At 41.8% G+C, this 20,862-nt stretch overlaps 2 protein-coding genes across 3 annotated transcripts; both read left to right on the top strand.

Moving 5' to 3' along the window:
- The first annotated feature begins 2,348 nt into the window (after positions 1–2,348).
- LOC308127250 (high affinity choline transporter 1-like) lies at positions 2,349–8,797 on the top strand. Its single transcript, XM_080492163.1, has 9 exons — positions 2,349–2,480; positions 4,407–4,599; positions 5,470–5,583; positions 5,676–5,831; positions 6,421–6,569; positions 6,837–6,980; positions 7,065–7,218; positions 7,393–7,610; positions 7,985–8,797. The coding sequence occupies exons 2-9, from the start codon at positions 4,416–4,418 to the stop codon at positions 8,495–8,497; spliced, it is 1,632 nt and encodes a 543-aa protein (XP_080348289.1). The 5' UTR covers positions 2,349–2,480; positions 4,407–4,415; the 3' UTR covers positions 8,498–8,797.
- A 2,847-nt stretch (positions 8,798–11,644) lies between these two features.
- LOC308127332 (high-affinity choline transporter 1-like) lies at positions 11,645–20,239 on the top strand. 2 transcript variants are annotated; one of them, XM_080492315.1, is made up of 11 exons: positions 11,645–11,794; positions 13,328–13,388; positions 13,970–14,058; positions 15,127–15,319; positions 15,415–15,528; positions 16,095–16,250; positions 16,345–16,493; positions 17,142–17,285; positions 17,452–17,605; positions 17,814–18,031; positions 18,142–20,239. In XM_080492315.1, the coding sequence occupies exons 4-11, from the start codon at positions 15,136–15,138 to the stop codon at positions 18,685–18,687; spliced, it is 1,665 nt and encodes a 554-aa protein (XP_080348441.1). In that variant the 5' UTR covers positions 11,645–11,794; positions 13,328–13,388; positions 13,970–14,058; positions 15,127–15,135; the 3' UTR covers positions 18,688–20,239. The 2 variants fall into 2 exon arrangements, with proteins under 2 accessions (XP_080348441.1, XP_080348442.1); XM_080492316.1 differs by lacking the exon at positions 13,970–14,058 and having other exon boundaries at positions 11,658–11,794.
- The last annotated feature ends 623 nt before the right edge of the window (positions 20,240–20,862 follow it).

Here is a 20,862-nt window from a genome sequence, read left to right on the forward strand (position 1 = left end):
CCTGATTGTGGATCACATTCTGGAGCAGCAGCGATAATTTAAGGTAAAAGTCCAGAGTTCTTCGTGAAGTGGTGCTCTTTTGGATGAATGGACTTCGGTGCTTGGCTATAAGGTAATCCATGTCCTGTTACTTGGTAATTCTCATTATTAACACGACACCTTGCTTTCATTTATATTTTTCATTTTCTAAGATAACAAATGTTATAAATGCTTCTCCAAAATGTTATATTATAAAATGTACATACGGTCGACCACAAGATGATTTTAGTCCAATCAAATTTAATTTTGCACAAGCGATGAAAAGACATTCATTAGCTCTACCTGTGTAACAGTTTTTAGCAGTTTGTGGAGGCAGAGATCTGCTGCTTACTTCTGCACAGCTGTCTGCAACAGGAGAGCATCAGTCCTTACTGCTACAGAGACGTGACATTTCTCCAACACGAGTGCTGGCCTGTGGTTCAACAACGTTTCTGTCGTCCTGTAAAGTCCCGTGTGAAATTTCCCAACTGACTCCATGCATGCAGCTGAGTAGAACCTGATCCCGAAAGCCGTCCCGAGCAGAGGCTCGGTCTTCGGTGATACGCTGCTCGAGGTCCAGTTACAAGTCAGTAGTGGTTACCATGATACCTGAAATGCTACCTGAGACTCCATCAATGGCCAATGTGGCTGGAGGTCACGGTGGATGACTCTCTGTGCGTCGAATGATGATGGTCAAAGTTGCCTGTGTGTGTATTTCAGTTATGGTTTGAGGTTTAGGAGGCAAGCAATTCCCAGGTTAAGATCCCACTGCTGACAGGTTACCACAGTGAGTCCCTGAGCATGTGCCGAGTACTTAAACCGATGGTAACAATGGGGGGAAATACTGCGGTATACTTGGAATGGGGCTGTTAATTTTAGCAGGACCATAAAAGCTTTCAGGACATTGAATCCACTTGTGAGGTGGTCATCGGTGTCATTTCACAAGAGAGAGAGAGAGACTCTTCTCCAGAGTAGTCTGCCTCCCCTCCAAAACTCCCACTTAGGTAGGATAATTACTTGTAGGCTTGGGTATGTGTGGGTGTTGTGTGTTTCTCGGGCATTTCTCCTTGTGTGCAGTCATCCTGAGTTGGAAGAACACAATAATGCAGGTCTGACCAATGAATGAATACATTTCCAATTCCAAGTCATTCTGCAATGAACGTATGTCCCCTTTAGGACTTGTTTGGTCGGATTAGCGCCTCTTTTTCAACTGGTCTTGGCCCACAGGCCTTGTGTTTTACAACCCCTGGTTTACAGCTGTCCATTTTGCCACCAGATAAGATCAATAATGAACACCGTTCACGAAACAGCAACAATCGCTTGTCTTTATCCCTGATCTCTGACTCATCTCCAGAAGCGAGCAAATGCTTACCTGTGACCTGGAGCTGAATATTAGGTCTTAACTTTAATAAAAAAATAAAATCCATAACTACACCAACAACACTGATCAATCACTGTATCCCTCAGACCTGATTATCTGTCAAAATACTTTGCTCAAGTGCAAATCTGTACACATGTAAAAAGATATTTGCATCTATTTGCTCAAACTGGCTAAAAATGTATTTAAAGACAAGATTTTTAACCTGCAGCAATTTATTTGTATTGATGAACCTGAGAAGAATTTAAAAATTTTAACATAGATAAATTACTAAGTATTTTTTTGATCTGAAAAATAAGTTAAAAACAATCCGTTAAAAAAACAACCCAGATTAAATACAACCTTATTGAACAGCTGAGTAAATACTGCTTCGTCTTAGTAACCTTGCACATGCTATCAGTCTCACCTGTTTGAATTCATTGAGCTTAACACTCTTTTCTAATTCTGTTCAGTCTTTTGTCTTCATTCATTGTACAAGTTCTACGTTTGACTGCTGACGAAATAAATTATAAAGTTTTATTCATGTATTATTATTTCATTCAAGTAGAAATTAATGGATATCTTCTTGCACAACTAAATCGGGTTTATTTTAGGTGGCAACTGATAAGCTGGACTTTTATATTTCTCTCAGGCCACTATTGACTCAGGCCATTATTGACTCAGGCCACTGAGGCTCTTTTTGCAGACAAACTTAGCAAAGATCAAACATGCATGTCTCGACCAGCATATAAATATATATATATATATATATATATATATATATATATTTATATATATTTATAAATATATATGAATACATTTAAAAGTAATGTATATTGCAGGCGAGCAGGAGATGGCCAGGTTACACACGTAGCTTCAGGCACAAACTTGACTTACTGGATTTACTGGATCTCAGCCAAGCGTTTAGCTGGGAGAAGTCAACAAAACTGGTGTCACATTTTTTTCAGGTCTCAGTTACTCCTGAGTAAAAAACGAGATAAGAAGTAGAACCTGTCTTCAGAACTAAGAAAACTATATCGTCTAACATTCTTGGACTGGAGCATCGCCTCAGATGTGATATCATCAGTTTATCAAGGCAGTACAGGTAAATAAAAATCACCAGTGTCTTTTTTTTTTTTGGGGGGGGGGGGGGGGGGTAATTTTCTTTTGTATAAAAATGCATTTACCTTTTGTTTTTTAATTGAATTAAGTCTTAATGTTGTATTTTCTGTCATTTTTACTTAATGGCAATACATCTGAAAAGTGCATCAATTGAACAAAAAAATCTTATAGGAGATTTAATACATTTTCCAATTTGTTTAATTACACAGCACTCGTAAATGTTCAGTGTCTCTCATGCAAATCAGAATCTTCGACTATATTCCAGAATAAAAGTAGTTCTTTGCTGTTTCTCTTTCTCACATTTGATTGTTTACAAAACACAACACTGGAGGGGAAAAGAGAGCGGCACCGTTGGTTGGTGAACACCAAACAGTGGAAAATAACCGGTATGAAAAGAATGGACACGTGTGAGCAGTGGGGGTCTCATGACTTCAACTGTGTCAGAGGCAATCAGAAAATCGTGTTTTTGAATTGTTTTCCAATTTGCACTTGATAAGCATGAAATGGGACACTTTTGTGGAAGGTGCAGGAGCAGCTTGTTATCTGCGAGGAGGAATGCGAGCTTCAACAAAATAATTTTCAAGGAATACGTTTGTTCCTGATGCTCAAACTCACAAATCTTTAGTTCTTTTCAGGTCAGAACTTGTCTTGCACACAGAGAAACTCTCCTCTTGGAGCACAGTGTCACCTAAGTGTACCTGACGCCATCATGTGAAGACGTGAAGACACGTAAAGGGCTGCAGAAGAAGGTGGAATCAGGTTGCACACATCATTGTAAAGGGGTTCAGGTGATGACAGCAGTTTAACACGGGAACAAATAGATTGTCTGTGCCAATAGATATAAGAAATACCGCCAAATTAAAACAAAACAAATCCTACATTTTATAGTCGTAACATGTTTTATATGTTTACACAGACAGACAGTAATTTCCCCAAAATTGTTGCAGTCAAAGCTTTTCTTTAAATTAGATGTGCAATTAGCTATTTTAGTTTTTGTTTATAGAATTGGCAGCAGCTGGAAGTTGGGTGAAGGTTATGCCTAATAAATTAATTTAACTTATTTCTACCTGATATGGCTCTATGATAATTAGTTTGGAACAATTACGAAAAAAAAAGTCTTGCTTTATGCAAAGGTCTGACGTCACAGGTGAAAATCAATGTCTATATTATAGACCACAAAATTAAAAGTAATGAAATTATACGTGAGAGGTGATCAGTGAACATTTGGATTGTGTTTAGGGAAGGGAAATTTTCCGGAGGGCCTTAATGACCCTTGAAAAACTACATGTGGGTCTTCAACGTGGAGTTGGAGGTTGTTGACGGTGTCCAGGCCACTCAAGTTAAAGACTTTGTAATAGCTGCTCCCGGTTTCGGCTTTGAACGGATACACAGTGACTCATTTCTTTTCTTCATGTAAGGATTATGCTTTGTTACAATCCGCACTGACCTGGTATCGAGGGCAGTTATGTCTGCCGACGTCTGAAGGCCATCCGCCATGCCAGTTATCAGTGAGGCTCCAAGAAATAATGAGAGTGACAGATCCAGTGAAGGTCAGGTTGTGCAAGTTGAGGAGCAGTGAAGAACGCCAAGAGAGTGGAACAAAAGAGAGGAACGAGAGGCTTTATCGTGGGGAGGTACTATACCGGCTGACACTGAGAGGACAGGCATCAAGGCAGTGGTAAAAGAAAAAAAAGTCCTCTTTCATGCAGATTTTCAACACTTTTGACGCTGATCATGTCTTCGTTAGTTTGATTTATAGCGTTAACATGATGAAGTCTCAGCTCTAAGGTTAGTATACGTTTAGTTGACAATGGCTCCAGAGTTTCAAATTCAAATTCAATCCAAATAACTGCAGAGATATGACTCCTTCCTGTAGAATAACAATTGTGTGTGTGTCCCATCACAACAGCCTTTGAAAATGGCAGCAAACTGGCTGGGGCTGGTGTCCATCGGAGTGTTTTATATGATCATCCTGGCAACCGGCATCTGGGCGTCCAGGAAGTCCAAACATGAGGAGAAGAAAAGGCCCGGCAGCCGGAGTGAAGTGGCAATGGTCGGAGGAAGAAACCTGAACATCTGGGTCAGCATATTCACTATGACAGGTATTCTAACAGTGTTCCTGTTTGTCAGAGTCTGTACACAAACTGTTTGTTGTTGTTCTTTCTGATGTTTCAAAGAACATTATTCTCATGTGCTCACTCAATGAGGCAAGAATAGGGAGCTGCCATTCAATCAGTTTTTCAAAGGACGCCTGAGTCATCATTTTAACCCTTGATAGTGAATTCTTTAACATACAGCACTACAGAATGTCATCAGAAGATATTTCAAAACTCTAAAGTCAGTGTAAAACATCCCCATGTGAAGTCTACTCACAAGGAATTACTCAAAACTAACCAGAATCACACATACTGTCTTAATGGTCGTTAAATTGGATATATTTCTCTCTGGATTTCTGAATAAGATTGGCTACATGCTATTGAGTACAAAGAAAATTACCTGAATAACAAGACTTAACCAGAGCAAAGAGGTCAAATCATGCAAGAAGCAACATTTATCTCACTATTTAACCAATTAAAGATGTTTTATGTGCAATTATTAGTTTGACAGAAGCAGGAATGAATGCACAAGTTACCAGATATGGTCAAAACGATTGTATATATCGTTCCTAAAAATAGGAATAGTGACTTCGCTATTGAATCTTGTAAATGTTGCATCAAGGGGAATAAATTACAGATTGCCCCCACTTCCTCTGTCCAGTTTCAATAAAAACATCCTTTAAAATTTAAATCCAACTTGTATTGATTAGTAAAGCAATAAAAAAGACTCTAAAAGGGCTGCCACTTATTGTCTCGTGGGTTCATGGACACCCATTAAAAAACACCGAACTCAACTTTGCTTCAGTGTTTCTGTTTTTATTCCAGTGTGTGTGTGTGCGTGCGTGCGTGCGTGCGTGTGTGTTTCGATGTTTGCAGCCACGTGGGTTGGTGGAGGTTATATATTAGGCAGCGCTGAAGTGGTCTACGATCCCTCAAAGGGCCTGGTTTGGGCTACTGGACCCATCGCATTCACCATGAATTTGATATTAGGTGAGTAAGGCTCAAGGCTCGGGGAATACATTCATCCGAGAAAAACAACCAATGAAAATTTCTGAATGACAAATGCTGACTCTTATCATCAGGTGCTCTCTTCTTTATCAAACCTATACGGTCAAAGAACTATGTAACCCTGATGGACCCGTTTCAGGAAAAATATGGCAATACCATCGGCGCCATTATCTTCATTCCTGCCATAATAGGCGATATCTTGTGGATTGCGTGCATTCTTGGTGCTTTGGGTAAGTTTGACAGAGTGTATTTCAAAATATATTGATATTACATTTGTATTAAAGAGGTCATATTATGCAAAATTCATTTCCTAAAAGTTTTCCATCAGTACTAATCGTCCTCATACCTGGACTGACGTCCCAGAAGTGAAGACAGTCTGTCCTCTCTCTCCCTGGCTTGTTGCAGGTTTTAAAAAGTGTGTTGCTCCAACCAGCCAATCAGAAATCAAACCCTATATAGTGTCATCGGGGGTTTAGCCAATCCCAATCAAGGTAGGCCCTCCCTTTGACTCCTCCCACAATTAGGCAGCTCTGCTCTGGCACATGGCACCACGAGAAGAAGTACTTCCTCCTCTTCCCAAGATAGGCATGTGTGGGCGGAGCCAGTCCAGCTCACACAGACACAGCAGATTCTGAATGCAGCTCCTATGATCCAATAGTCAAATGAGGAAAATCAAGGAGGAGCTAGAAACTTTGAATACTGAAGGTTTCTGGACCGACCAGACCAGGAGGAGGAGATGAACATCTGGATGATATGACCCCTTTAAAGTTTTTTTATGTTTGTTTTTTTTAATGCTTCACTGAATGTTTGTCATTAAAGGCGGGACAGTGAGTGTTGTTATGGACATTTCTCCCGTGCTGTCTGTGGGAATCTCTGCGGGCGTGGCCATTCTCTATACCTTGATGGGGGGACTGTACTCCGTTGCCTACACCGATGTCCTCCAGCTTTGCTTCATGCTCGTCGGCTTGGTACTGCACCATTTCAAGCTTAGCTACTTAGAACTTCTCTCTCTCTCGCTCTGTGCAATCAGGTTTTGTATCGACAAAACCATCACAATGACCAAAGTTGGCTAGTAAGATGATTTATTCTGTTGCTTTCTACACCACACAGTTCTCTGGCAAACCCCTGGGGGGAGGCTTGCCCCACATTTTATAAACCACTAGTCCACACAGTTCAGTGTATCTTTGCCTGCGTAAGCATAATGACGCACTAATACTGTTTTCTCTCGATTCCAGTGGCTCTGCGTGCCGTTTATCCTGACTGCCCCGTACGCTGCCAACATGACTGTGGCTGCGGTGAGCAAGCTGCACCAGGAGCCGTGGCTCGGCAAGCTGCAGCTGCAGGACGCCGGTCGCTGGGTCGATGAATTACTGTTACTGGTAAAAGCACATTTCTCTGGCAACCCAATTGAATAATGTCAGAAAGGTATTTCTTCATCCCCTCTGTTTTCATTCTTTCATCAGAGTATTGGAGGTGTTTGCTACCAGGCTTTCTACCAGAGAGTGTTGTCCACAGCCAGTATTAAACAAGCTAAGATCACCTGCTATGCTGGAGCAGTGCTGTGTCCAATCCTTGGTATCCCATCACTCATCATTGGGGCAGTAGCAGCATCCACTGGTACCTCTCTTCCTTTTGCCTTAACTATATTCCCCAAACTGCATGTAAATCCTGTCTGCACAAACAGTCCATGGAATCTGTAATTGAAACCATGACATAGCCACATTTACACCATATATATGCTGTTAATTCAACTTGTATTTGTGTTATATACATATGATTATTGTCTGCCAGACTGGAACCAGACCACCTACGGTTCCCCCAGCCCCTACGAGCAGAACAAAGCTGGCGTCATCCTACCGATCGCCCTCCAGCATCTCTGCCCTTTCTATGTCTCCCTGATCGGGATCGGCGCTCTCGCTGCGTCCGTGATGTCGTCCGCCGACTCGGCACTTCTGTCCGCGTCATCTCAGCTGGGACGAAACATCTTCAAGAATCTCATTTACAAACAGGCGAGCCTTTAATGTGTGTCTTCTGACTCTACTATGAACTAAAGAGGACCATATGGAGCATCTTCATTGATTCTCTAATCTTCAAGTTACTATAGTTCTATACCACTATAAGTTGCTGGAGTCGTTGGCAAAGTCACCGAAGAGAAGGAGGAAACCAGTCTGAGTGCAGGCTGGGGTCTTTCTAAGTGCATTGGGCCAGTTTCCCTGGTACTGCATCGTCCTCCCACAGTCGATAGATATGCATGGTGGTTGACTGGTGACTCTAAATTGGCCGTACATGTGCGTGTGTGCCTGGGTCAATGTGGGTGCGTCCTAATAGTCTGTCTACATAACGGGACCCGCTGGCTCATAGAATTATTTTCTCCCGTTTCTAGGCATCGGAGCAAATGATCCTGGTGGTGGTGAAGGTGTCGGTCCTTGTGTGTGGACTGATAGGAGCGGGTCTGGCCATGACGTCGAGGTCTGTTCACCTGTTCTGGATCGTCAGCGCCGACGTCCTATACTCCATGATGACTCCTCAGGTGATTTGCACCTTTTTCCTGCCCCGATACGTGAACCAGTGCGGGGCCTGCTTTGGTTTCGTCTTGGCGATACTTCTGAGAATCCTGGTTGGAGAACCACTCATCAGCCTTCCGGACGTCCTGCCACTGCCGTGGGACGAGGTGCAAGAAGACGGTCACAGGCGTCGCTTGTTCCCTTTTCGCACGGCCATCATGCTTGTTACTATCGCAAGTATTTTACTGATGTCGCAACTGGCCAAGTGGCTGTCGAAGAAGGGGCTTCTGAAATGTATGCACAAGGCTCAAAGCAACGACAACATGCAATACATGGCACCCGTCCAAACACACATGGAGGAAGCTGAGAAATTCAAGAATAGAGAGTCCTAATAACTCACCAAGAAAGAACGAAAGGGAAAACACTTTTTTTCCTGGAATGAGAAGACAAATGATCTAAGGTTTCTTTGTGTTTAACATCCTCATTCACTGATGAAATGTAATGATGCATCAACATGCGTTTAGGTCTTGTTTTATTTGTTTATGTGCCTATCTATACCTGGACATTGATTGTTTTGGGGAGTCATACAGTAATGCAAAAACACAAGTTTACTCAAAGGTAATTATTGAACTGTCAAACATCAATTCTCTCTGAAGCATTGCCTATTCATGAAGAAAACTGTGACAAGAGGGAAATAAAAAAAATAAATCTACATTTTGCACATAACTTAGATCAATAGACAATAGAGCAGCTACAAGAGAAAAGTGGCTGCACTGTGAAGTAATGGCTCGCACTCCTACCTCATAGTGACAACATGGTCAAGAGTTCAATTTCATTTCTTTCCGTGCAGAGCTTGTGAAGGTTTTCTCGGGACACCAGGCATTTCCTGGATTTGCCTCGTGAAAATGAACGTCTCTCTCTCTCTCTCTCTCTCTCTCTCTCTCTCTCTCTCTCTCTCTCTCTCTCTCTCTCTCTCTCTCTCTCTCTCTCTCTCTCTCTCTATCTCTCTCTCTCTCTCTCTCTCTCTATCTCTCTATGTTTGCCCGTTCACCCCTTGTTAGCAGCGATTGGCTACAGCCCCTCCACCATCCTCAATTATGGAATTCTTATTGTTCTAATTATTATTATCTATATTAAGGAGATTCCAGCTGAAGCAGAAAGAGTTAAAAGAAATGTGCATAGAAAATGGCTGACCAATTCTCCACTGTTGGACAAACACGCAACTCCTTCAGGAGGTTGAAATGGAGAGCTGTCCGTCGAAAAGTAATTCATATGAAATTGAATGTTGCTGGTGTACACATGGAAAAAATGCAAGAATGTGTCATGATATGTATGAGAGCAGCAACAAAAGTGGCGCAAAGTTTGACACGTCACAACTTCAGAAAAGTGGCAAATGAAAACAATAAGGCCTGCCAAAGGCAGTAATAGTACTTGACATTGTCAGACACTTGGCACAAGGTAGACTAAGGTGAAATAAGATAAACTGAGGTAATTGTTTTAAATCTAAGGCCTTTTCCAAACGAGCCCAAACAGCCATCTTTCTATTTTTTTCCCGATCCACCAGGCACCAGGCACCAAAAATTACTATGTAGTACATATGCCAGGCCTATAGGTGGCACTGTAGCTCTGCCACAGAAATACACCAAAAGCAGCGCTTTAAAAAAATCCAACATCTCACCTCAAATAAACCGACTCGCATCAGCGGCTTCTGCAGCCCGATCTGCAGCATGTAGTCCGCCATTGTTGTTGTTGTTAAGTGACATCGCGGAGAGGGGGGTGGGGCGAAGACATCATCATTTTCAGCTAATGTGCGTCTTGCCCATCCACAAATCAAAGCCGAGGCGGCGTTTTCGAATTTCCTAAAACGCTCCTAAAACGCCGCGCGTTGTGGATGATCGGCCAGAAACGATGCTGTTACATGAAGTGGCGTTGTCGTGTGGGCGGGGCCTAAGAAGCCTATTAGCTGAACAACGAGCTCTTAAATGTTGACATTGAGCTGCATAAATATTATTATGTCGACAGCAGTATTAGCTCAAGTGAGAATAGGCTCGCGAGGGCCATTCTGAAAAATTACGTGTAATATTAAAACTAAGCCACTTCATGTTGCGGGGAGAATAAGAAGACAAGCTTTAGGGCTTGAATCAGACCAAGAACATATAGTCTTGTTTTTCTCTTTTTCCTCAGACACAGACCAAGGTTTATATCATCATAAGGACAGTGACATGCAGTGAGGCTCATAGTTGCTGAGGCAGTGATTCCCAAATATCACACACAAATGGGTACAAATATCCATTTAATAAAACAACAACAACTATCAACTATCTTTCTGGACAAAAATTACTTCACCACTTCCTGCTTGGGTGGAAAGTTTTAGAGAATAGTTTGATCTCCTGTCTCCTGTCTTTTACTCTGCAGCTGTGGAGTAGCATAAGAAACTTGAGCTCCCCCTGCTGTGAGGCAGAACTGCCTTATTACAAAAACAACCAACAGCCCCCACTAGTGGCCCAACATGCTAACTACAATGTTATCAGCATTTCTGTAATTTCTGTGGAAACGGACATCGTTTTAAAAATCGTTTTGACTTGAAACATTGTTGTGTAGACAGGATCTCAGTCACTCCAAGCGTCCACATAAAGCTTTTCCCCATATTTGAATGGGAAATGCACAATTTCTTTTTTCTTTTTTTTTTTTTTTTTTTAATCAAAACAATCAAAATTGTTTAATTCAAATGGAAAATCAGTTCATAGTTCCAACCATTGATCCATCACCCTTCTATTATTTCCACGATGATGGGCGAGGCTCTGCCTACCTGGCCTCTCCTCACTGCACGTCACCGCATTACGAGTATCATACATTGCTTGGCTTCAATCAGCACTTTTTAACTAGAATGACATAAGCATATAAATTCATTGTAATGTATTTTTTTCAATAAAAATTAATTCTGATGTAAAGTAATTGTCAGTCATTTCAAACGGTGGTGGGGTTGTGTGTCTGCGTTTTATTTTTAATGTCTATAAAGCACTTAGTGCAAAATATTGTTTGGAAGGTGCTATATAAATAAAGTTTGGGTTGATTTGATTAAGTTCATTAAAAAAGAACAAAAGCTGTATGTATAAATCAACTCTTATCAATCAATCAATCAATCAATCAATCAATCAATCAACTTCGTTCCTGTGGCCATAAGACTATATACAGTAATTCCTTCTTATAAATAGTATGTGTTGTTTTTCTGTTAATTTCATTCTATGCTTATAAAAGTCACCGCATAGCCCTGAATATATTAATAATTCATACTATGTATTTGATTTTTATTCTGTTATTGATATTTTAACTTTTATTCATTCTGTGTGGAGCAAGTATTTCCCTCAGGGATCAATAATAATTCATTAATAATTCTATTTTATTCTATTATCGGCGCTGTATTTCACTTTTCTCTCGTGATTCATTTGCCCTCCCCTTATCTCACATCGTATCTTATTTGTGTAACGCATTAAATGATGTGGGAGTTCTACTGCAGCTCTTATTGTGAAGACCGAAACAGGAAAAGTGATCGTCTGTAGGAAGTCTGCAGGAGTCACAGAGGAGTCAGAGCATCATGATGCCACACAAAGAGGCTGCCTCCGTTATTCTCTTTCCTCCATTCAATCCGGCTTCATCCTCCTCGTGAATCCCCTCGGAACACCATGGCCGTGAGTCACGCGCGCGTTTCCGCCGCGTTCGGAAAATGATATCAATGAATGCGACTGGATTTATTGCGTAAATGAATGGCTTCTTTTTTTTTATTTTTTTATTTTTATTTTTTGGGTCCTTGCCGGTGATTGCACCCTGCGATAATGTTCGTACCTGCTGTCCGCCTGGCTGGTTTGCATCACGCCGCATGACGTCACTTCCTCGGAATAACCGTGTTGTTGCCGTCCAGCTTTCAGCGCGCGCGTCGTGATGTGCACATCTCAAATATTTCCGATCATACACCTGTCTGTCTAAAGATAGATGTGTATTTTTATTTTTTTTTTTATTTTTTTTTTAGATATTGATCTAAGATTAATGGTTATGAAATTTCGTGACAGAATATATCCAGTTATTTTTTCTTCTTTTTTTTCTTCTAAGTAATTCTTCTTCCGCTCGTCATAGTGAAATAAAGCTCATATGACTTCTCCTATTCAGGTGCACTGAGACTGTCAGATCAGAGCCTCCTGGAGTTTTTCTCTCTCTCTCTCTCTCTTTTTTTTTTTTTTTTTTTTTTTTTTTTATGATATTAGGGGCTATTATTCAGTTTTTTCGGTGTAATTCCATATACATGATTTGAAATAACCCAATTTCTCTGACCACACACACAACAAAAATGCCTTGGTGTTGCCAGCCTTGGTTCTCCTGGGGATGGGATCTTAAATGAATATCTATGGCATCGCATGTCACTAATTGTAAGTCAGGAAACTGTATGGATGCCTACAGGGAAGCTGTTTTCTCTGAAGACAAAGAGCTCAGTGTGTGACCTTCACCCACTGAATATCCACAAAGCGCACCAAGTCTGCGTCTCAGCATCTTTCATTGTGTGGAAATGTCTGCTGGAATGCGACTTTGACGATGCAGCGGCGTTCATGAATTCTCCTTAGAATCCATTCAATGAGCTTTCTTAAAAAGCCTCCTATCAAAACATTATTACCCAAACATATGGAAAACCTCCAGCACTACTTCTGGTCATTTCTCTGTGTTATTTGTTGATGTAAAGCACTGAATCGCCTTGAAATGAGCTTCACAGATAAAATACTGTCACTGAATTTGCAAAAGTTGATTAAATTGATCAACTGATCAAAGTTGCATCAACGACAGGTGAATGACGAGACTTCCTGTTTCCATTTGTAGAGTAAAAGTTTTAATTGGCCTTTACAGTTCATTTCAATTATCGCAAGGTGTTTTTTTTTTTTTTATTAGAAAGTAATTTAGTGTCTGATTCAAAACTATAACACAAGTTATACCATGATCTGTGTCTTCACTATGATAAGAATTGGTACACTTGTTAAAAACTGTATTTATTCTTGCATGTAATACTGTATGCATCCATATTGAACATTAGTCTCGGAGCGTGTGAGTTCATATTCAAAATCCTTGACTTGGGAAACAAGTGTGATGCTCTCATGTTACTAATATATACTTTTGTTTTTGGATTTATTTTAGTTCTTCCTGTTTAATCATAATTATCCATTTTTGTTCCCCTTTTTCAGCTGCGCTAAGATTCGACATGTCATCCTGACCTGACCTGTGAAAGGAGACATTAAGGAGCAAGTACGATCACTTCCTGGCTCTTGACAAGGAGTTTGGCTGGCTGTTTATTTATTTTAAGGCTTTAAAAGTTAAAAAAAAGAAAGGAAAAAAAAACCTCACACCTTATCACTCACTGTGAGGCAGATTAGGGGCAGGATCTGCTTGATAAGGAGCAAAATTGATGGACTGAGCATCTGGATACTTGTAAAGTTTTTATTTTTAACTTACATCATTTGAAACTCTTGTTTTTAACCCGAAGAAGGATGATTCAGCTGATCGAGATCTTAAAAGCAGACGTCTCGACTCCGGAGAACAATCCTCATTGTTTTGTGGATGTTACAGTAATTTTCCACACACGGTAGCAAAGGCGGGTACCCTGTTTCTGTGCCCGCCTCACATTATTTTTCTGACCGATTCATTGGCTCTTTAATCTGCCACGGTCATAATAAATAAATAAAAAAACAAAGAACCCACATTTGATGATATAACGGTCTGCTGCTGGGATTCCGGAAGTGGAGAGATTTGTGAAAGCGGGTGTCAGGTGTCAGTTACATGTTCAGCAAAGAGTTAAAAATACACGCAGTTTCCCCAACTATCCACAGGAAAGTAATCGTACGTCCTCCTCTCTGTTGTGACTGGTGGCTTTGAAAATCACGCCGGAGATTTATTTCCTCTTCTAAAAACAACACAGGTAATTATGTTATTTTGATCCAAAGTGTATATTTGACATTTTTGTTTTCTATTTCTGTCAAGGAAGAAAAGACTTAACTAGTATATGTCAAAAATATATATATATATATTTCTATTCTTGTTTATCCCCTTTTCTTGCAAAAAAAAAAAAAAGAAAGAAAGAAAAGTGTGAGACTGGATCTGCAGTGCTAAAGTGTTTAATGATAGGAGTTCAGACCAGTGCTAAAAATAAACTGCAAAGCCATCTGAGCAACTGTGTCAACTTGGAGAGTTTGCAGAACAATTCATGAATTCATAATGCTTTAACGGTATCATACATATTTGGAGAGAAAAAAAAAATAAAAAATTTTGACGGCTCTGTCCTTATATTGGATCTTGCATGTATTGGCATGTATGCTAATGAATGGAAAACTGGGATTTCAACGATATTGCCAGAATTTTACAAGTCAACACAAAGCAAAGATCACAGGTCTGTTCTGTGTTTATATGTATGACTGGGTTCGGTTTTCAACCGTTGTACATGTAAATATTTACTTGCATGCATATAAACTTGTGTGGTGTGTCTGTTTAATAATAATGATAATTATAATAATAATGATAATAATGGGCCCCGATGTTTGAAAGGAGTGACAATGATAAATCTTACGTCTGTCAGCGAGTGTGATCAAGCTGTCTGGAGTCCAGTATCTAAACATGGTATTAACGGCGTGATTATAAATAGTTGTAACCCTCCTGGAGGAGCCAGTAATGAGAAACTTCTGGAGAGTTTCACTGTGCTGAAGATATAACCTACGCTAACCTGCCATTGCATGTGAGAAGCTTTTGTGTGTGTGTGTGTGTGTGTGTGTGTGTGTGTGTGTGTGTGTGTGTGTGTGTGTGTGTGTGTGTGTGTGTGTGTGTGTGTGTGTGTGTGTGTGTGCGTGTGCGTGTGCGTGCGTGCGTGCGTGCGTGCGTGCGTGCGTGCGTGCGTGCGTGCGTGCGTGCGTGCGTGCGTGCGTGCGTGCGTGCGTGTCCCTTCAGAGTGAAATAAGAAATAATGCTGTTGTATTTATATTGTCGGCGCCTGCAGAAGCTGAAGATGACAGTGAACTGGATGGGACTCGCGTCTATAGGAGCGTTCTACATCGTCATCCTGGGCACGGGCATCTGGGCGTCCAGGAAGTCCAAACATGAGGAGAAGAAAAGCCCCGGCAGCCGGAGTGAAGTGGCAATGGTTGGAGGACGGAACCTGAACATCTGGGTCAGCATATTCACAATGACAGGTGAGATAAAAATAATCATCATCATCATCAAATAGTTATAGAACAATATGGGATTTTTATTTTTTTCCATCACATTGTGGTCTATTGTCCCACAGCGACATGGGTGGGAGGAGGCTATATCCTAGGCAACGCTGAAGTGGTCTACAATCCGACAAAGGGGCTAGTGTGGGCCGTGGGGCCGCTGGCCTTCGCCACTAATCTGATTGTAGGTGAGTCACGTCGGACGCAGTCGCTTTGCTTGTAACCTGGTGATGCTTTCTACTACTCAGTAACCCAAGAGAAGAAAAAACAATCAGAAATCTTAAGTTCTTCCTCGTGGATGACGGGTGGTTAGAGGTTAAATCTTTCTAAAAAAAAAATTTACCTTTAAGTTATTTCTTTTATATTCACTAACTAATTTAGCAATACCTAATGATGATATGGTTTACTAACAAAAATAAAAAAAAATTCTCATTGTGATTTTGCAATTTTTTAGTCTTGAATGAGCCTTTTTTTTTAACTGTATATTTACATTGCACCGCTGTTTCTCTACATTAGGACACACCCAACTCTGGCTCGACAGAGGGTCTGCATTTTTCGTGAGTTTCACGGCGACCATAGGTTCTCTAATGCGCTTGAAAGGAGAAAATTAGGGGTAGGAGGTGTTTAGTTGGCTACGTTCTGCTATTGACACAAGACGCCATTCAATTCTTCACACTGGTCCTTCAAGGGTCCTTCAAAAAGGCGTGCGACTTTCCCGGAAAGTCAAAGATATTTCTTATTTGTGCGACTTCAGGTGGACTCTTCTTTGTCAAACCAATTCGGTCAAAGAACTATGTTACCCTGATGGACCCGTTTCAAGAGAAATATGGCAACACCGTCGGGGCGCTTCTCTTCATCCCCGTCATTATAGGAGACATCCTCTGGATCGCCTGTATCCTCAGTGCCCTCGGTAAGTCGGCTCCAGAAATTGTACTTTGGTCCAATGAGACGCGTTCGCGAAACGTTGAACGTCGTCTTTTTTTTGGGGGGGCGTGCGGCTGCAGGCGGGACGGTAAGCGTGGTCATGGACATCCCCACCACGCTGTCGGTGGGAATCTCTGCCGCCGTGGCCATCCTGTACACGGCGATGGGGGGACTGTACTCCGTGGCCTACACTGACGTCATCCAGCTGTGCTTCATGCTCTTCGGCTTGGTAAGGGTGTTTTGTCAAGCTCGGGTGTCTCTCGGCGGCGGCCGGTTTGTTTTGGATCGGGGGCCACGTGCAGCGCGGGTTCATCCAGAGCGGACCTGGCCGGTAAAATAGTGCAATAATAGACCTTTACTTTGAAACTGTAAAGCTTCTCTTTGTTGTGGCGCAGAGTTCTATGTGACGGCTAAACACTTTGACACTTCTGCATTCAGCGATAATCAAGTTTAGAACTAGATTTTCTCCACGTTTTTGCTCTTTAGACGACGAACCGTAAGTAATTAGATGATCAGATTAACACTTCTGGCAGATTAAATTGGCCCCATGGAATGGAATCGCTACAGATTGGAGGAGGCGGCTTAATGCCGTTTGTGATCCAGTCAGAATAAACGGCACATCAGGTTGCTTCGTACTCTCATAGCTTTTGTGCGTTACTCAGTATCTGGAGGCAACGCTGCCGCTTCAGATTGATCTTCAATGCGGGTGGGCTTCCATGCAAAGTTCATTTATGTCTAAATTGGACGATATTTTGATGCGCACAGACCTGGAAAGCGAAGCAAGTGCAATTATGACCCAATGCACACACGGTAGCCTCAGCTGATTCTGTTCTCCCGTCAGTTCGTCTTTCGTGACTTGTCCCCTCCCTTCTTCCAGTGGCTCTGCGTGCCGTTTGTCCTGACCACCCCCTACGCCACTAACATGACTGTAGCTGCAGTGAGCAAGCTGCACCAGGAGCCGTGGCTCGGCAAGCTGCAGCCTGAGGACACAGGGCGCTGGATGGATGAGTTGCTGCTACTAGTAAAGGACACCCTTCCATGACCCCCCCCCCCCCCCCACCCCCCCCACAATATCACACCTCACACAGCCTGTCCCACTGAAACCTCCCATGTGGAAGAAAATATGCACGACTGAGAAAAGACTGCCCTGCACTAAAACCCTCCCTCTGATTTCATTACTCTCCAAGAGCATTGGAGGGGTTTGCTACCAGGCCTTCTACCAAAGAGTGCTGTCCACAGCCACCGACGCCCAAGCTAAGATCACCTGCTATGCTGGAGCAGTGCTTTGCCCCATCCTCGGCATCCCGTCTCTCATCATCGGAGCAGTCGCAGCATCCACTGGTACCTAGTTTTACTAACATCCTGATATCTTGACTACATTTTTTGGGTGTGTTTTTTTTTTTGTTTGTATAGCAGCAGCAGGGGCATTAATTTCAAGGTAGGAGGTATATTTTGACAGCACAATCTGAGACTCCCCTCCTCCTTCGATCTAATTGTTACGTGCTACTGCCATTCCTCTGTTGTAATTACATGTTTTCACATCCGCCAGACTGGAACCAGACCGCCTACGGTTCCCCCAGCCCCTACGAGCAGGGCAAAGCCGGCGTCATCCTGCCGATCGCCCTCCAGAATCTCTGCCCTTTCTACATCTCCCTGATCGGGATCGGCGCCCTCGCCGCGTCCGTGATGTCGTCCGCCGACTCCGTACTTCTATCTGCCGCGTCCCAGCTGGGCCGAAACGTCTTCAAGAATCTCATTTACAAACGGGTGAGCAGAGGTTGAGTCTATTTTTAAAGCATCCGCATGGCTCATGAAGTTGTTTTTTATTTATTATTATTATTATTATTATTATTACTATTATTCTTTCTTCCTTTCAGGCTTCGGAGAAAATGATCCTGGTGGTGGTGAAGGTGTCCGTCCTCCTGTGTGGGCTGGTCGGAGCGGGCCTGGCCATGATGTCCAGCTCCGTTCACCTGTTCTGGATCATCAGCGCCGATGTTTTGTATTCCATGATGACCGCCCAGGTTATATGCACTTTTTTCCTGCCCCAGTATGTGAATCACTACGGGGTGCTTTCCGGCTTCATGGTGGCAATGCTGCTGAGAGCTCTGATCGGAGAGCCTCTCATCGGCCTTCCCGACATGCTGCCTCTGCCGTGGGACCGGATGCAGCAGGACGGCCACAGATACCGTCGATTCCCCTTTCGCACTGCCATTATGCTTCTTAGCATAGCGGTTATTGTGCTGGCGTCGCAGCTGGCCGAGTGGCTGTTTAATAAGGGGCTCCTGAAGAGTATACGCAGCGCCGAAACAGACAGCAACACGTGTGATATGGCACAAATCCAGGCTGATGAGGAGGAAATGGACAAGCTGAACGGAGAAGTGTCGCCCTCAATTAGAAGCAATACAGAAATGGAAAACTAATTTTTTTTTTTTTAATTTTTTTTTTTGAGGGTGAGGGCATTTTTCGTGCAAAGGTCAAACGCGGACCTCAAATTATTCCCAAGAGGACCATTGGTGGGGTTTTATGGTGAGCTGTATTTTCACATTCCTTCATCTAATCTAAAATGCAACTCATGCAGCATTTTACTTTTACATCCTTCGCTGCCTGGCAAAAGGCTCAAGATACTTGACATATTTCTGTACGTAAGCTTTAAAGAACATCACGTAAGGAGTTTTACGGCTTTTATTTACTTTTCATAGCTTAAATCCTTCAGTCAACATGCCATCGGTTTTACTCCTGCAATGAGGATCAAGTAGACATCTGGAAGTAGTTCAGATTAAATCAAGTAGGTTAGACGGTTATCTCCGAACCAAAACTATCTGTATGGAATATCTTTAGCTGATAGTGAAAAAACAAGTATTTTTAATTTTTTTTGTCTTGTGTGTATACTTTCCATCAACCAACTTTCCAAGAGAAGAAAACCAAAAGCGATCCCAAACAAAAACCTTTAGTCAGCAATCAATCCTGTCAGTGTGTCGAGGAGAAGCGCCGACATTTCCCACGTTTTTGCACTTTGTTGTGTTTATGTTTGCTGTCTTAATGTGCCGATAGCAGCGGCCGTGTGGTTTAAAGAAACAAAATGCTGCCTCAGTATCGTGAAACATCTCCTGAATAAGAACAAGCTTTTTGTTGTTTTTTATTATAACCAAATGATCCTCTTTTTTTGTTTTCTTTGTTTGTTTGTTTGTTTTTCTTCTCAAACTGAAGGATTGTGGGTCGACATGAAGTTTTCTCCTTCACTGTGCAGCTTTTTCCTTAACATTTGTATTGTATTGTAGTTTGACAGCTTTTCCCGACGGAATGACCGCTTTGCTGTTTTAGTTTTTTTTTCTGTCTGCATTACAGGTTTGAAGGCTGTACTGAGGATGGAGGATGTGTGTGTGGTTGTTTTGTGGCTATTATGGATCCTTCTGCACTTCAGCTGAACATCACTCCTACTCTGCCGCTGACTATGGCTAGAATCTGGCAACGTGATTCGTTATCATGGTAAAGGGGTTATGATGGGATGTTACGAACCTCGGCAATATATTAGGATTATTTTCTTTTTGAGATTCGCTCTGAATTCTGACCAGTGAGATCTGTTTTAGTTCATCATTTCTAGCAGAGAGGAAGGAAGTCGGTGAAGCCAAGCGACTCTCCATGTATAAGCACAAGGCCATCGAGTGAAGGGAGGAGAAAAATCTTCACTCTCAATTTAATATTCAGTGTTTTTTTTTAAATATAATCTTGCAGTGTTAAACAGTTGCCTCCCGATCACGTTTTTTAATTTTTTTTTCTCCCTCCAAAACTTAAATCTTTTAACATCAAGACCAAAGAGGACGGTAGCCAATCGCTGGCGGAGTAGGCACGGCGCTTTTCTGAAAAAGCAGTATGATTGATAACAGCGTGGATGTGACATTACAAAAGTTACTGAACTTCAAAAAAACTTGAATAAAACACAGTTGCTAAAAAAATAAAAAAAATCTGAGTGTGGTATTGTGTGGCCTGATTTTTCTGATATTTGCACGGCATTTAAAGTTCTACTCCAGCATCGACACTTACAGAAGGTACAGGTAGTACTCGCTGCGTGTGTTTTTATTTGATTGAAAACACTGATGCTTGAGTACAAGTACACAAAACTTCACTTTCAGAGTAATGACAGTGAGCAGCTCTGCAGGAACACGAAGGCATAAATCCTTAGAATAGGAATGACGAACAAAAACAAAACATCTGGTTTCAGCAAAATGGCCTGAAATGAAGAGTTTTTAACGTACCTGTGTAAGTACTGGCTGTATTTCTCTATTTAAAAACATGAAAGACAAATCAGTAGTTCCTCCCTAATCTAGATGTTTTCATTTTGGACTTTTGCATCTTCTTCACTTCTGGTTGCCTTGCCGTCATCCTCGCTATGAATCAATGGTTTATTTTGATTAAAGAGAAAAAATTGAATTCTGTGCATTCAGTTTATAAACAAAACGTAGCAGAAGTCATTTTTCACTGGAACCATCAATTATATTACTTTTTAAAATGTAACACTACCTCTTTCAAAGACACCCAATCCTTTTAAATTACGATTATTTTCTCTTAATTAAAAGAAAAAAGAAATTTGACTCCGG

The sequence above is a fragment of the Lipophrys pholis genome (assembly GCF_963383615.2).
Source record: "Lipophrys pholis genome assembly, chromosome: 22".
Taxonomy (NCBI): domain Eukaryota; kingdom Metazoa; phylum Chordata; class Actinopteri; order Blenniiformes; family Blenniidae; genus Lipophrys; species Lipophrys pholis.